The following is a 16,631-nucleotide window of genomic DNA, read 5'->3' on the forward strand; positions in this document are numbered from 1 at the left end:
GGGCCTTGGGGTGATCAGTGTGGCCTTTGACCATCAGAGTATTATTCCTGATGTTGAGATATTTTGCCGTGGCCAAGATACTGCTTAATCTTCACGGTAACCAACACTTAAAAGGAAACTGTGACATGCATACACATCTATTGCTACCCATGCCTGTGCTGTTTGTTCGAATTACAGAACAGAGCTGAGAAATAAAGTCAAATTACTGTTAAACAGGACTGTGAGGTGACCAGACGTCCCCGGTTTCAGGGGACAGTCCCCGTTATTGCTTGTCTGTCCCCTGGAAAATACAGAAAGACTACCTATGTCCCCATTTTTTGAAGATAAAACATGTGTGTAATTTAATCAGATTGATAGTCAAACTAAAAATTCCCATTTTTCCCTGGTTTTGGTCTCGGACATCTGGTCACCTTACTGTGAAGGCCTGCAGAGGTTTAATTGGATGTGTATGTGTGTGTGTGTGTACATATCCAAATGTACCTCTTGCTGTAGGGCCGGAACCATTCCTCATCTTTGGATACGGGAATGCAATATTCCGCATGGACCTGGATGGGCTGGACCAGAAGCGGGTGGTGGCCAGGGCTGGAACGTTGGTGCACCTGGACTTCCACCTGCCTTCCAGAATGGTGTACTGGGCCAATGGACACACTGGCGTCATCAGCAGAGCTGCCATGGACGGGACAAAGAGACAGGTACTGTAAGCTTAGCTAAGGTGTTCTCCGACACGTCTGTTCATACGTCTCATTTGTTCATAGCTCCCTTCACGTCTGCTCAGCACACTCTATTATGTGTGTGTACATGCAGGCTGCTTTACCAATGTACTGTACATGTATAAAAAAAAAAACGGGACATTTAATATGTTTCCTTCTGGATGCAAACCTACAGGAGCCAAAACTGTGAGAGTTGATACATTACTGAACTAGCCTGACAATATACTGAGCTAGCCTGACAATAGACCCTTTTCACGTGATGTCAGCAGCTGGGTATCAGTTCATCCAGTAGCAGTAATATACAGTCATAACGTCATTTAACTTTGCTCTCAAATCAATGCAGCTACGAGAGCAATGATTGCAAACGATAACTGAACATAACGTTAGTCCTAACGTTAGGAGACCCGTGCTATACATAGCAGCAACTTCAGCTAGCTAACATGTTAGCAAGTTGGTTTGATATTGGATATTCAGATACTCAATGAAAGACCGTTCCTTATTTTGAATCTCTGTCGCATATCCAATATCAAACCAACTTGATCTTCGGTGAAGCTAGCTGAAGTTGCTGCTATATATTAAGGATTAGGCTACTGACTTTACTCTCAAATCAAGGCAGCCAAGTGACGGCAATGATCGCCAACGATAACAAGGAAAATGAAGATAATAAATACAAGTGAAATATTAATCTTACCTCAAAAACTGTAACCGTATCACCATAGCTTTTGCTTACGCCGGATGAACTGATACCCAGCAAAGCTTCAAAGCGGAAAGTGTCTGACGTTAGCATGAAAAGGGTCTATACTGAACTAGCATGACAACTAGCATGACAATATCTAGCATGACAGTACTGGACTAGCATGACAATATCTGAACTAGCATGACAATACTGGACTAGCTTGACAAAATATACACTGAACTAGCATGACAATACCTGTAGTATACACTGAACGAGCATATCAATATAATGCAATACTCAGGAAGCATGCTATGTAGACAACTTTTTCTGGGCTATATAACAGCATTGCATTATTATAGTCAGCCAACACGGACAGTGTCCTTGTAGAAAATGGCACAGTGATATGACACACAGTTACGGAGCCTGAGTGCATTATTTAGTAAAACATATGCACAATTTAGACAAATGAGCACACAATTTATTAAAATAAGTGCATGACCTCTGGATATGCACTAAAAAATGTCTTGCAACGACCCCTCTAGGGTTCCATAGTCAGTGACTTAGGCTTATTTGCTAAAGAGACTCTCTTTCTTTGTTTCTTCTGTTTCTTCTCAACTTCTATTCTGTTATACTGGCAATGTGTGTCTCTGTAGTGACCCTGTCCCTGCTGTCACTCACTGTAAATAAGTGGACAAACCCTATGTGACGTCATCCTCGGGGAGGGGGTGGTCATTTCAAAGGTGCTTCCAGTCTACAGCATCCCTACAGTAACCCTAACTCAAATATGAGTGTCAGAAAAAAAACTGGGTGAAATTGATTGTGAACATTGTTTCTATGGTACACCAACAGCCCATTCAACAACTTCAGAAGTTTTTCCTTTTTTACGAGTGTTGCGTTCATTTCCTGCTTGCACATTCGCAAAGTGTGTTGCAATTGTCTAGTGACTTCACATCCTTCCATAGAAAAACATATGAATTTGAGCACCTGGGGGTGAAGAAAGAGTGTAGCCTATCTGTGTGAACACCACCTACTGTAAGTATAATTTCCCATCTCTATCTCTCTCTCTGTCTCCATCTCTCTATGTCTCCATCTATCTCTCTGTCTGTAGAAGCTTCTTGTTGCAGAGAAAGGCATATCAGGCTTGGTGGTGGACTGGATTCACCATGTTCTCCTATGGACCAATCAGGAGACTGGGACCATTCACAAGGCCAACCTAAATGGCAAAGACGAGATGACCCTTCTAAGACAGCTGTCCCTGCCCAGCAGTATAGTCACAGACCCAAATGAGCGGTAACTCCATCATTTGCCCTTTCCTCTAGTTCCAGGCGCGTTGCCATGCGGACTCACTCTCAGACTTTCTCATTCCACTCTGATTCCTGAGTTCATTTGACTCCCACCATGTCACATTAGTGTGACTCAGCTAAAGCTCGGGGTCATTCTTAAGTCCTGCCTCTCTCACAAACACGCAGCTCACATCTCTGCTCATGACAACAATATCACCCATTTTTCCCCCTTCAGGCTTAGTGACTGTGTTGGCGGCCATCTTGTTTTTCCTACCAGATGCTATAAATGCCTGGTGCCTCAGACAGTCACATTCCTTCAGACATGGCTGGCACTTGGGTGCTAGATCTGCTCAAGTGCTCCTCACATACCAGCAGCAGAGCGGGGCAGACTGGTACTGCCCTCTCGGCCCAATCAAAGGGCCTCTGTGAGCAGCACAAGCCCCTGACACGCCGGCGGCCATTTTGATTCTGTGTCAAAACATTTGCTCTTTACTGACAGCTTGAAACTGATGGCTTGTGTGCAAACTTTACGTCACTCCTCTCTCATATTTTGGAAAACCTTCACCCAGGTTAGAGGCGAGGAAAAACTGCAATAATAACACTATCTGCAGATACTGTTTTCAGTGATCTGTCTGTCTAGACATTTCTTTGAGAAAAATACTGAATGGTTCTCTATCTGCAGCTGTGAAGATTTGACTATGAATTCTGCAGCACTGAGAATGTTTTCCTCACTTCCCCAGGTTTATATTTTGGCTGTCAGATGGAGTGACCCCGAGCATCCAGCGCACAGACGCTAACGGGGAGACGGGTACGACGGTTCTGAAGATCCCGGACCGGCTGGAGACGCTGAGCATAGATTACTCGGACCGAAGGCTGTTCTGGGTCCAGCAGAGTTCAGACCACAGGGCCATCGGGTCATGTGACTACAACGGAAACGTGATTAATGTCTTCAACCAGGCCTTACAGTGAGTAACTGAACACTCTCAGCACATTTGGAGTCCATGTTCAGTTGAACTTTCCACTAAATGAGGTTTCGCTGCTAATGTGTGTACCCAACAAACAGATGCATGAATGAATGAATAGATGGATGGATGGATGGATGGATGGGAGAATGGATGAAGGCCAGATAAATTAATCATGAATTGATTAATGGATCAATGAAAAAATGAATGAACGAATGCATAGATGAATATTTACCCTCAAGTTCTCCAAATCATACCAACTTTCACTGAATTTGCCTCCTCCCAAGTCACAAATTGCATGTCACTATATTGTGTTTCACAGTGCACAGCAGGTGAGTTTTAACGCTTGCTTTTGTTTTGACTCTATAGATCAAAGACTCTCAGGATGTCTGTGTTCCTGGACTATGTGTACATCACAGAATCAACGTCACAAAATATCATAAGACTGGACAAGTACACAGGGGGCGCTCCAGAGACCGTTAACTCCAAACATCTGTTGCACCCCCCCGGAGCAATCCGAGTGGTACATCCCCTGCAGCAACCCGTGGTGGAGAAAGTGGTATATCCCGCTCCAGGTCAGTGGACTGTGTCCTGCTGATAGAATCAGCTCATTTCCCGCTCATTTCTGTGCACCTGCAGGCAGCATAGCAAAATGTTATGAAGATAACAAAAAGCAGTTCACCACAGCTGATTGTCAGCTACCTTCACAGACGATATCTTTCACTGGTGCCCATCCGTCCCTGTTATTTCCCCATCTTCCTCTGAGTCCCCATTTCACACTCCTCATTGTAGCGTTTAACAGCAACAAAACACACAGCGTCAATGTTATCATTAATCACTTTTTGTTTCATTGTGAAATGACTATCTTACAAATCCAATTATACAATATCAGTGGGTTCTAATTCTAATAAACAATGGTCGATGATCATTCAAGAATTTAGCATTATGCTGTGATGTTAGGTAGAGTTAAAGGTGAACTATGCAGTTTTTTTTTAGCTTAATTTGCCTTAACTAATCATTGGAATGGTTGTTTGACTTATTTCGGGTGTGATGTGGTTTGGTTATTGTGTGTGTTGGTGCTGTGTCCAGGGTGTGATGAGCGGTCGGGGAGCTGTGTGAGGGTGTGCTCTGGCCACGGGCACACAGGGCAGTGCCAGTGCAGAGATGGCTTCGCCCTCAGTAAGCATGGCAACATCTGCGAAGGTATGTGCATCTTACCATTTTGCCCTCAATTAACATGGCAACTCCTGCGAAGGTATGTGCATCTTACCATTTGCCCTAATTACCTTCAGTACTTGACCCTCGACCTCGTACCTTCGGCCAAATCACAACCGTGGCGATATCCTTTACCAAACAGGGCCGGTTCTAGCCTACTATGTTAAGGTGGGCTGGCAGACATATTGGTTGGGTAACAAAGCAAACCGGTCAAATTGGATCAAAATGGGCTTAAACACAAACAGCAGGTTGAGATGGGGCTTTATTGGTTTCAGAGCTTCATAACGGTAAGGCTGAATACAGAAGGTTCCAAAGTACGGAGTGTGCATATGTATATATATGTACTGGAGTAGCAGTTTGGCCTTATCAGCAATTTGAAGCTTGGCACGCATCACTACAATTACATCTGTTAAACAGGCTAATTATATGGACTGTTTGGATTCAAGGCCTACTTGTTATGTTTCATTACATTAAACCAAGACTACACAGAAACCTATGCAAAAAATATTTATTGTTATTTAAAAAAATATTATTTACAACTGCTTCCACACAATTTCAAAGCTCTGTTTTTTTTAACTCTACACACAAATCCATTTTTTGCTCACAGAAAATTCCTCATATCTTTTCTGCAAAATATAACAAAACTCTACACACAAATCCATTTTTTGCTTACACAAAATGCCTCATATCTCTTCAGCAAAATATAACAACACTTGTCTGGGCCACCTCTGGGTACAGCTTTGTACCAGCTGGTTGCCATTACACTCAACATCTACAGTACATCCAGACTGGATTTGAGGCTGCTCACTGTGCAGATGCCCAACTGAAAGGCCTGTCCATGGTTCGGCTGTTCCCAGGCTAACCCCCCCTTGCCTCTGCCTAGAGATGGCCCTGTGAGCAACACCTCTCCCACTCGTGTCATATCCTGTAAATGCTACTCATGAGGAAAAGGGGTTTCGTGACAGAGAGAGTGATGCTTTATGAAGGGGAGATAACCCTAGGAAATACTCATGAGTATCTGTGTGTGTGTGTGTGTGTGTTTCAGATATAAACGAGTGCGCCCTCTGGAACCACGGATGCTCCCTCGGCTGTGAGAACGTTCCAGGCTCCTACTTTTGCACCTGTCCCCATGGTTACCTCCTGCTACCCGACCTGAAGACCTGTCACGGTGAGACCTCTGAGGTCATGACCCCATCCTTTAGGTTCAAGGTTACACCACCTCAGTGAAGGTATCTCCAGGATTAGAACAGGTGGGGACTTGTGGAACGATAGCAGCACTAGTACGCAGTAATGTAGTGTCAGATGAACAAGGCTCGTAAGATCGTTTGATCGAGTGATCCCAACACATGATCCCCATGTACTGAGGAATGTAGTGCACAGAACAGGCCTAATCAGATGAACAAGGCTCGTAAGATCATTGTGAAGTGGTTGCACAATTGTTGAATGTTTAATCTCCATCCAAAGTGCTGTACTCTTCTCAGACGCAACAACAAACAAACAAGCAGATTGAGACAAACACACACTCTCTCTTTCTTTTTTCTATCTATATATGTATCTATTTATTTTTGTCTGGTGGAAAATTGCTCATAGCAACACCAGATATGAAACATCTTTTCTCACTGAGATTTATGTATTTTAGATATTGCCCCTAAATACAAATTACGAATCATATCAATCAATCAATCTCTCTCTCCCTCTGTCTATCTCTTTCTTACTCTCTCTCTCTCTCTCTCTCTCTCTCTCTCACACACACACACACACACACACACACACACACACACACACACACACACACACACACACACACACACACACACACACACACACACACACACACACAGGGCTGATCTGTGTCCATAAGTTGTCTGGGTAAAGGGCTTGTCTGAGCTGGGTTAGAGGTCCGCATCTCTAGGCTCAGACCCCTGCCTGGGTCCTGCAGGGTCAGCCCTTCTCCAAGCAGATTAAGAGCAAAGGGTGGACATGGATGTACAGGATTGGCATGGGCATGGTTACACTGTTAGAAAATCCCATAAACTTTACTCTGCAACAATATAAAGACACAAGTAATCGTTACGAATCTTTATATTGCTGTCTTGCTTTGTGATAGGATTTCACAATGTGTGCTGACGATATTTTAAGATCGAAACATTGGAGAATAAAGTTTATGGGAGCGTATAACAGCATGCAGATCTTTCTTTTGATTTTCATCTTCAGTTAAGTTTTGATCAAGCACCTGAAAAATCATGTGGAGGGTGGAGGTGGTGGGTGATGGTGGGGGTGGAGAATGAGGATGGAGGTGGTGGGTGATGGTGGTGGAGAATGAGGGTGGAGGTGGTGGGTGATGGTGGGGGTGGAGAATGAGGATGGAGGTGGTGGGTGTGGAGGATGTGGTGGTGAGGGTGGGGAGTGATGGTGGTGTGGAGAATGAGGGTGGTGGTGGGTGTGGAGGATGAGGGTGGAGGTGGTGGTGAGGATGGAGGATGAGGGTGGTAGTGGTGAGTAGTGATGGTGGTAGCACTATCTAAAGCACAGACCACAGGCCTCAGCAGGAATATGTGGATGATTGGGCTACGTGTGATGATAACAATGATGTTGCTGATGATGATGATGATGATGGAGACGTATTCTCTTCACTATGTCTAGTCTTTGCTACAGTATGTTCGTAGATCTGAATCCTTGACTCCTTTTACCGAAACTGCACAGCTCCATTCAAACCTTGTGTCTGTTCCTTGATATGCACTGGGGTGTTGCATCCCTTCATCTTCCGTTCACACAGGACACACACTCACATGCATGCATGCACACACACACAACACACACATACTCACACAGCTCACCTGCTTCTCGCTCTCATCTCTGCATTCCTCTTCCACATATAGGATTATGGCAGTGACATCAGTTAGGGTTTTGACCCAGCTCAGGGTAAGAAGCTTGCTCCTGCTCACCCTGCTGGCTTGGCCCACGCCTCCCCACCCCACCCCACGCCTCCGCACACACAATAGGTGTTCCGGAACATAAAGGGCAAACCTGGGGGTTCCACTGAGGCCTTTTCTGGGCTGACACATTCAGCTCTCCATTTAGCTTGTGTCTTTTTTTAAACACTCACAACATCTTGATTTCTTAAAGGAACACAACAATGTTGCCATCTCGTTGGATAAGAGGATACATACCCTTCTCTTCTCTTCTCTGTGCGTGCTAAAACCCAGTTTGAAGCCTGGCTTAGTATATGAGTTTGATTCCAAAACGCTATATATCCATATTTAAAAACATCAAAAAGTTACTTAATTGTGTATTTCAGGTAATATCAATAAAAATGCAGTTGCCTAATAACTAAGTAATTGAGTGGAAATAAGTGATAATGTATTTTACGGCATGATGCTGTGTATTTTCCTGGAAATTACCTCCTTGTTTTTCAGGTATTTAAACAAAAACAACACTAAAAATGTCATAAAGATAATTGATGGGTTTATCAACACAGCTAGGTAATTAAATAGGAAGAGGCAATAGTGCATTTTACAGCTCTGATACAATATAGTTTCTATAAAATTACTTCACTTGTTCCAGTTTAGTTACAGGCACATAATGTCTTCTTTACCAGCTTACTACGACAATGACTTGGTTTGTCTCTTTCTTAGTAGGCTAATAACTAAGTAATTGGGTGGAAATAAGTGATCATGTATTTTACGACCCTGATGCTGTGTATTTTCCTGGAAATTACCTCCTTGTTTGTCATGTAATTAAACAAAAACAATAAGTAAAGTTTCAAATAATTACCATTTTATTATACTTAAAATGAAAGCTGTTTGCATCGCTATTACCTAAAGACTGCAGAGTTATTGCACTGGAAACTGCATGGAAATAACTTGTAATAAGTGGCTACAAAGGATTATTCATAAAATGATATGAAAATACCATAGAAATGACCACCTTAATTAATGCTGTTTGCATTGCTATTACCTAGAAACAGCAGAGTAATTGCACTAGAAACTGCATAGAAATTACTGGTAATAAGTGGTAACAAGTGGGGATTGTTACCATGAAATTACATAGAAATTAGCCTACCATACAATTATCACCTTATTAGCGAGCCGTAATGTAAAGTGTTACCGATAAATCAACTAAACATAAACCAATACAGTTCCACTGTAATTACTTACAAAACAAAATGTTAAAAATTCATTAAAATGGCAGATATAGCGTTTTGGAACCAAACTCTTCTTAAAGGGATATTCCGCCATTTTTGGAAATACGCTCATTTTCCACCTCCCCTCGAGCAAAACAATCGATATTTACCTTGTTCCCGTTCATCCAGCCATTCTGTGAGTCTGGCGATACAACTTTTAGCTTCAGCCTAGCATAGATCATTGAATCGGATTAGACCATTAGCTTCTCGCCTGCTAGCTTCATGTTTAAAAGTGACTAAGATTTCTGGTAATTTTCCCATTTAAAACGTGTCTCCTCTCAAGTTAGAAAGTGCAATAAGACCAACTGAAAATTAAACCTGGCGTTTTTCTAGGCTGATTTGACATGGAACTACACTCTCATCTGGCGTAATAATCAAGGCAACTTGCAACCTACTGGCACTACTACTGCTTGTTGTCTATGGGGACTATTTTCAGATGCTGTGTACGATATCACTGCGCCTTCAGTACGTTTGCAAGTTGCCTTGATTATTACGCCAGATGAGAGTGTAGCTCCATGTCAAATCAGCCTAGAAAAACGTCAGGTTTCATTTTCAGTTGGTCTTATTGCACTTTCTAACTTGAGAGGAGACACGTTTTAAATGGGAAAATTACCAGAAATCTTAGTCACTTTTAAACATGAAGCTAGCAGGCGAGAAGCTAATGGTCTAATCCGATTCAATGATCTATGCTAGGCTGAAGCTAAAAGTTGTATCGCCAGACTCACAGAATGGCTGGATGAACGGGAACAAGGTAAATATCGATTGTTTTGCTCGAGGGGAGGTGGAAAATGAGCGTATTTCCAAAAATGGCGGAATATCCCTTTAATAGATGTGGGTTGGGCCAGTTAGCCTAGCTTAGCATATTTGTGGGTTACACCAGTTAGCCTTGTTTAGCATAATTTACTGGAAGTGGGTTACACCAGTTAGCCTAGCTTAGCATAATTCACTGAAGGTTTGTTCCAGTTAGCCTATAGCTTCCTTTGTATGTCCATTTTAGCATTGCTCAGTCAGAATGTAGAAAAAAAAGAGACCGCCGCACACAGAGTAAGATATAAACAATGTAAATAAAGAGGCGAAAAAACGTCTAGGTCATGAAACAAAAGGTAGCATATGTTCCGGCCTAACCGATAGTGCTTAATCACTTCATAGGCACATTCAATAATCACGAGTAAGACTCATTGATCAATACATTAGCATTATTAAACTGATCAATACATCGGCATTATTAAATTGATCAATACATAGCAGTAAGACTGTGCTCCAGTGCTTCCCATGTCTAAAACTGGACAACAACTAGAACGGGCACCTCCCCCATCCCCAATCCCGACTAACGAGTTAAACTTACAAAGTTATGGCTCTATTACAATGCTACTAACTGTGCCAGATTATTGTCCGTGAAATGGGAGAGACACGTGAGCTTTTAGTCCGCAGAGTGGAAAATGTTTGAGCTCTTATCTAACTCTCACAGATTTAGCAACGAGCCGTAAACTGACATGAACAACCAGGTTCGTGTTTTGGAGTTAGCGTTTGTTTTGAGGATGACAGGTTCAGTCCAGGGTAAGCTGCCCAAAGTGTGCGATGGCTGATAAAATAGACGGCACATTCCAGGTTTCCACCTTCGGTGCCCCTCTTTAAATAGATCACTGGCCAGGTCAACTTGTCAAGCCATGTCTCTTCCCACACACATTTGTTACTTGTGTGGAGAAAGAAAATAGCCTGACAATTGTCCAAGTGTGAGTTGGGGTAAAACACAACAGGAGACAGAGCCTCAGTGTTGGAATCATCTGCTGATCTGGATTGACGTGGATTGTCGAAAGCAGCCGGCCTGACCCCGTGGTGAATGTGATGTCCTGACTAGTTTTCTTGGGTAAACAAGCCAGACATATTGCAGGATGGCTAAAGCAGTGCCTCTCACTGCTGATGCTCTTCCCGCATGGCTGTAAGCAGTGGTGTAGTCTATGCAATGCAGAACTGCACAGTATACCCACTTAAAAAACATCCCCATCTCAGTATTCCCACTTAATAGGCAAAAAATACATATTAACATTTGTGGTTGTATACCCACTACAGCTACTGTAACTACTATCACAGTCCCCACCTCTAGAGAACTAGACTACACCACTGGCTGTAAGGACACCGCCCTTTGGTTTATGACTGCCTCTGGGTTGTTATAGTCGGCAGGCCAACACCAGGAAATGTGCTTAGAAAACACTTTTGATGGCATTTTTTGTTAAAAGTTGGCAACCATGTTAGAAGTTATTAGAGGGCTCTGAGGTTCCAGAATCCAGCGGTTGCCAAAATCATATTCATAATTGAAGGTCAAATTTGAAGGTCAAAAGGTCAAAAACAATGCATTTTATGGTTTGTCTATTTGGGGGGCTCTATTGTCATAGCATTCTTTTTAAAAAGTTGGCAACCATGCTAGAAGTTATCAGTAGGGTCTGAGGTTCCAGAATCCAGTGGTTGCCAAAGTCATATTTAGAATTTAAGGTCAAATTTGAAGGTCAAAAGCTCAAAAACAATAATAAATGTTATAGATTGTCTTTTTGGGGACCTCTTTTTTTCATGCCATTCTTTTTTTTTTTAAATGTTGGCAACCATGCTAGAAGTTAACAGTAGGGTCTGAGGTTCCAGGATCCAGTGGTTGCCAAAATCATATTTAGAATTCAAGGTCAAATTTGAAGGTCAAAAGCTCAAAAACAATACATTTTATGGTTTGTCTTTTTTAGGGGGCTCTATTTTCATATAGCATTCTTTTTAAAAAGTTGGCAACCATGCTAGAAGTTGTCAGTAGGGTCTGAGGTTCCAGAATTCAGTGGTTGCCAAAATCATGTTCAGAATTTAAGGTCAGATTTGAAGGTCAAAAGCTCAAAAACAATACATTTTATGGTTCATCTTTTTTGGGGGGCTCTATTTTCATAGCATTCTTTTTAAAAAGTTGGCAACCATGCTAGAAGTTGTCAGTAGGGTCTGAGGTTCCAGAATCCAGTGGTTGCCAAAATTAAGTTCACAATTTAAGGTCAAATTTAAAGGTCAACAGCTCAAAAACAATAAATAAATGTTATGGTTCGTCTTTTTGGGGACCTGCTTTTTTTAATGGCATTCTTTTTAAATGTTGCCAACCATGCTAGAACAGTGGGGTCTGAGGTTCCAGATGGTACTTGCTACAATGATAGGTAAATGTGAAAAGAATTTAGATTTTAACACTCACATCAGAAGCGACCAGGTCGCCGGGCTCACTGAAGAAGAGTCAACATGAGTCCGATTCAACATGAATTTGTTTTATCCACTCATGACTTTATATTGGGATGTTTGATTTAGCTTATCATAGAGCGGCTCTGGCTGTCAGCCTGGGGCATTCGAAAATGTGTACATTCCAATTGGTTTTCGCCGAGCTACATCATAGTTCATTAGCATATTCAGACTTTTAACTTTTTCGATCTGGTCACCCAATTCGTTTCGCTTTATTATTTTGTTTTATGTGAGGCACATTGAGCTCCCCTGTATGAAATGCACTATATCAATAAAACTTGCCTTGCCACCGTATTTGCTATGGCCACCCTATTTGCAGATAAATAATGACGTTCGTCACTCTGGTTGCTTCTGATGTGAACACACGGTTAGGTGATAAGTTACATAAAACAATCTTCAGTTTTGCGGATGACAAGAAATAATGACATCATTAGGAAATAAAAACCGAGAGTAGAGACTGTATTGCACACTTTCCACGTGGAATTATTCATGGTCTACAGGCAAACCATGAGCAGGCTGACACACGCATCATCCTACATATGCTGGAAGTAATTAATGCTGGGTACGAGAACATCATTGTGAAGTGCCGTGATACAGATCTCCTCCTTCTGCCTCTTCACTTTACTAGAAACCAAGTCTGCAAGGTGTGGATGATGAGTGGGACTTCCAAGGAATATGAGTGCTACCCAGTCCGCCTTATCAATGAGAACTACCTCGGGTATTTGTGGATAATGTACTCGGCTTCCATGCCCTAACTGGTTGCAATACTGTCTCCTCTTTTGCTGGACATGGGAAGAAGTCATGTTGGACTGTGTATTTGCAACACCCAGAACGGTTACATGGTGTTGGTCGGGATGGGCCTCAAGGTGACGTTGAAGAGTTTTTGTGCCATCTGTACAAAGCACCATGCACATTTTTGGGTATTGACAGGGCTAGACATGACTTGTTTCAGAAAGGCAAAAAGGCAATGGAAATGTTACCTCCAACAAGTGATGAATTGTCATTGCATCTTGCATGTGCAAATCACCAGGCAAAGGTATGGTTGCAATCTGACAAGGTACAGTAGATGTTATGGCCTGGTCAGATTGCACGATATCAGCCCGATTTTGGCCATTTGTCGTGACCGACAAGTTTACAGCGCCGTATCCGATTTCAAACGCGGAGGGAATCTTATAATGTGACATGCTTCACGACTTGCGATTTATCGTTCACAACGTTCTAAAACAGCCCGACCAAAAGACTGGCTTGTCAGAAATTTGACGGGAGTCGTAATGACCGATGCTTTCGGTGTATGTGGCCACTCTCCCGACCAAGACGCGGAGAGGTTTTCATGGTTCTAAAATCGTATAGTGTGACATGGTAGATCGTAAACAACAATTGTGAGCGACAAAAACATTGTAGCCTATAGTCTGACCCTGCCATTAGTGAAATCCCTGAGGAGACAGGTGGTTGGAAGGTTGTAGACCAACACTTGGTGGTTGTGTGACTCAGGAACCTCCTGTTCCAAGTAGTTGCTTGGAGCTGATAACTTGTGGTTGTAGAACCAAGTGCCATACACATGCCTGCACTTGCCTTAAGAATGGACAGCCTTGCACACCTGCATGCAGTTGTGATGCTGATGGATGTCTCAACAATGTAGGGATGGAACATGATCAGGACGAGACAGCCTTTTTGTAATACAGCAACAAAAATTGCACATTGCAAAACATTGCATATATTACAAAAACATTCAGACAGTCTGAATTGACATTTGAATTGACATTGCCATTTTGCCTTGAAATAAAGAAGCATTCTTGTTATTCATTAGCAATATATTCTCTAGAGAAAGTTTTGTGTTATTCATAGCATAAAGGAGTAATGGCCATATCAAGTCTATATATCCAAATTATTACATTGCATGTAAATGCAATGTACTGTTATCACTGTTCTTCTTCTTATAATTATTATTATATCTTCCGACCAAAATCAACGATCAAAGACTCTAGAACCACTGAACCGTTTGACGTCATTCAAGCACTCCTACAAAGGTCTCGAAACGGAGATTTGTTCTATTATTTTTCACATTTGTGAACTTTATACTTTTTGAGATATTTACGATAAAAGATTTTAAAATTCCCATAGAGTTAACGTTGACACCCTTTGGCGGTAAAGATTAACTGTTACGTCAGTGCTCAGCTGTCAGTAATCAAGGATCTTTGATCCAAATGCCACCGCTGCACCAGGCTGTAACAGCTATGAAAACATTCTACCATGCCACTGCTGTAGGCTAAACCAGGACGTTATCGTCTTGTCTCCTGCTACTCCTTACTTGATTTGTTTATATCGTTACAGTAACCGGTTTGCTCTCGGTAAAGTTATCAACAGCTAAAGACAATCTAACCTAACGTCAACGTAAACACTGTATTTAGCTAACGACAAGCAAGTTACTAGCAAGTTACAAGCAACTAGTTGCACGATTTAGGTTCAAGCCTTCTTACAGTCGTTTCTAGTACAAACTGCATTGCTATCATTTCACGTGTGTTTGTTAGCACGCTAGTCGCTTCAGCTATAGGACTTGCCAGCCAGGCAATCATTTAAAACTTTCGGCATCATTCACAAATTAAAAACCTTTGTTAACAGCGTATTGTACATTCCTATTAGGACAATCACACACCTGGAAATACTTCGAAGAACATACTAGCTCATCCTGTAGGCTCATATGTGTATCCTACATAAAATATCCTACATTGCTAGATATCCTACCTGTTGCTGCATCATCGTTTGGCGTTGTTTGAGATTGTATTCCGTGTTCCAATGGTGTCTAAATCTATAGCCTATGGCCTACTTTTAACCTGCATTAGTAGCCTATATGAAGGCTATAAGCTATCCTACCAGTCGTCACTGTAGGCTACTAAAGTGTCAGCTCTGGCAACTCGTTTTAAGTAGGCAACTTCATTTCAGTCTTTTAAAGAGTTATTTTCCAAAATAGCCTATATCCACAATTTTGATGCATTTTCATAAATCACTTTTTAAATGTGACTTTCCAAGTAATTTCAGTGGAATTGTAATTGGGTTATTGTTATTTATCTATTCTTCTGTGTAGCCTAGTTGTCTTTTTAACTATAGGCCTAATACAATGTTTTACACAGTCAGTAACCTTTTTGCATTTACATGCAATGGTAATTCCTTCCATGGAATTACATTTTCTAGTTTATCAATAAAAATAAATATTTATCAAAAAAATCTTTCAAACTTTTCAAAAAAGAATGCCATGAAAATAAAGCCCCCAAAAAGACTAACCATAAAATCTATTGTTTTTGACCTTTTGACCTTCAAATTTGACCTTGAATTATAAATATGATTTTGGCAACCACTGGACTCTGGAACTTCAGACCCTACTAATAACTTCTAGCATGGTTGCCAACGTTTTAAAAAGGATGTCTTGAAAATAGAGCCCCCCAAAAAGACGAACCATGAAATCTATTGTTTTCGACCTTTTGACCTTCAAATTTGACCTTAAATTATAAAAATGATTTTGGCAACCACTGGATTCTGGAACCTCAGGCCCTATTTATAACTTCTAGCATGGTTGCCAACGTTTTAAAAAGGATGTCTTGAAAATAGAGCCCCCCAAAAAGACGAACCATGAAATCTATTGTTTTCGACCTTTTGACCTTCAAATTTGACCTGAAATTATAAAAATGATGTTGGCAACCACTGGATTCTGGAACCTCAGACCCTACTAATAACTTCTAGCATGGTTGCCAACTTTTAAAAAGGATGTCATGAAAATAGAGCCCCCCCAAAAGACAAACCATTCAAATCTATTGTTTCCAACTTTTTGACCTTCAAATTTGACCTTAAATTATAAATATGATTTTGGCAACCACTGGATTCTGGAACCTCAGACCCTACTAATAACTTCTAGCATGGTTGCCAACTTTTAACAAAAAATGCCATCAAAAGTTTTTTTTAGGGTCTTGGCCTGCCGACTATTAAGGGTTTCCTGACCCGGCCGCTAGGTTACCTGTGGAGTTGAGATGAGGTCAGCAGAATAGACCAGTTAGAATCTAGATGGAAGCTCTTGAGGAATCCGCTCAGGCCCTGTCCCCATCGGGTGGGGTGGGGAGAGCTCAGTTGGTCCTTAGCTGTCCTTAGCTGTCCCTCCGGGATCTAACCACAATCTAAAATCATTTGTTGTGATTTTTGTAGCCATTCCTGTGGGAATTATCAAAATGTTGTGGATAATATTGCAGAAATTCAGGAGAATTGTTAACCCATCAGGGTCCTGAGGGTTCTGTTGTGATTGTCAGGGCCAGAATTTGAATCTGAAATATGTTGTGGGTATTGTCAGAACTTGACAATGAACTG

The 16,631-nt window shown here is 41.7% G+C and overlaps 1 protein-coding gene across 1 annotated transcript in view; it reads left to right on the forward strand.

The window, feature by feature from the left end:
• The first annotated feature begins 524 nt into the window (after positions 1-524).
• egf (epidermal growth factor) overlaps positions 525-16,631 on the forward strand; it is a 39,885-nt gene continuing 23,778 nt past the window's right edge. Inside the window, exons 1-6 of the mRNA XM_062549924.1 lie at positions 525-692; positions 2,495-2,676; positions 3,410-3,634; positions 4,001-4,206; positions 4,721-4,834; positions 5,892-6,014. Coding sequence (XP_062405908.1) covers positions 540-692; positions 2,495-2,676; positions 3,410-3,634; positions 4,001-4,206; positions 4,721-4,834; positions 5,892-6,014 — 1,003 coding nt within the window. The 5' untranslated portion in view covers positions 525-539. The remainder of the gene's footprint in view (positions 693-2,494; positions 2,677-3,409; positions 3,635-4,000; positions 4,207-4,720; positions 4,835-5,891; positions 6,015-16,631) is intronic.

This window comes from Sardina pilchardus, chromosome 11 (genome assembly GCF_963854185.1).
Source record: "Sardina pilchardus chromosome 11, fSarPil1.1, whole genome shotgun sequence".
NCBI lineage: Eukaryota > Metazoa > Chordata > Actinopteri > Clupeiformes > Clupeidae > Sardina > Sardina pilchardus.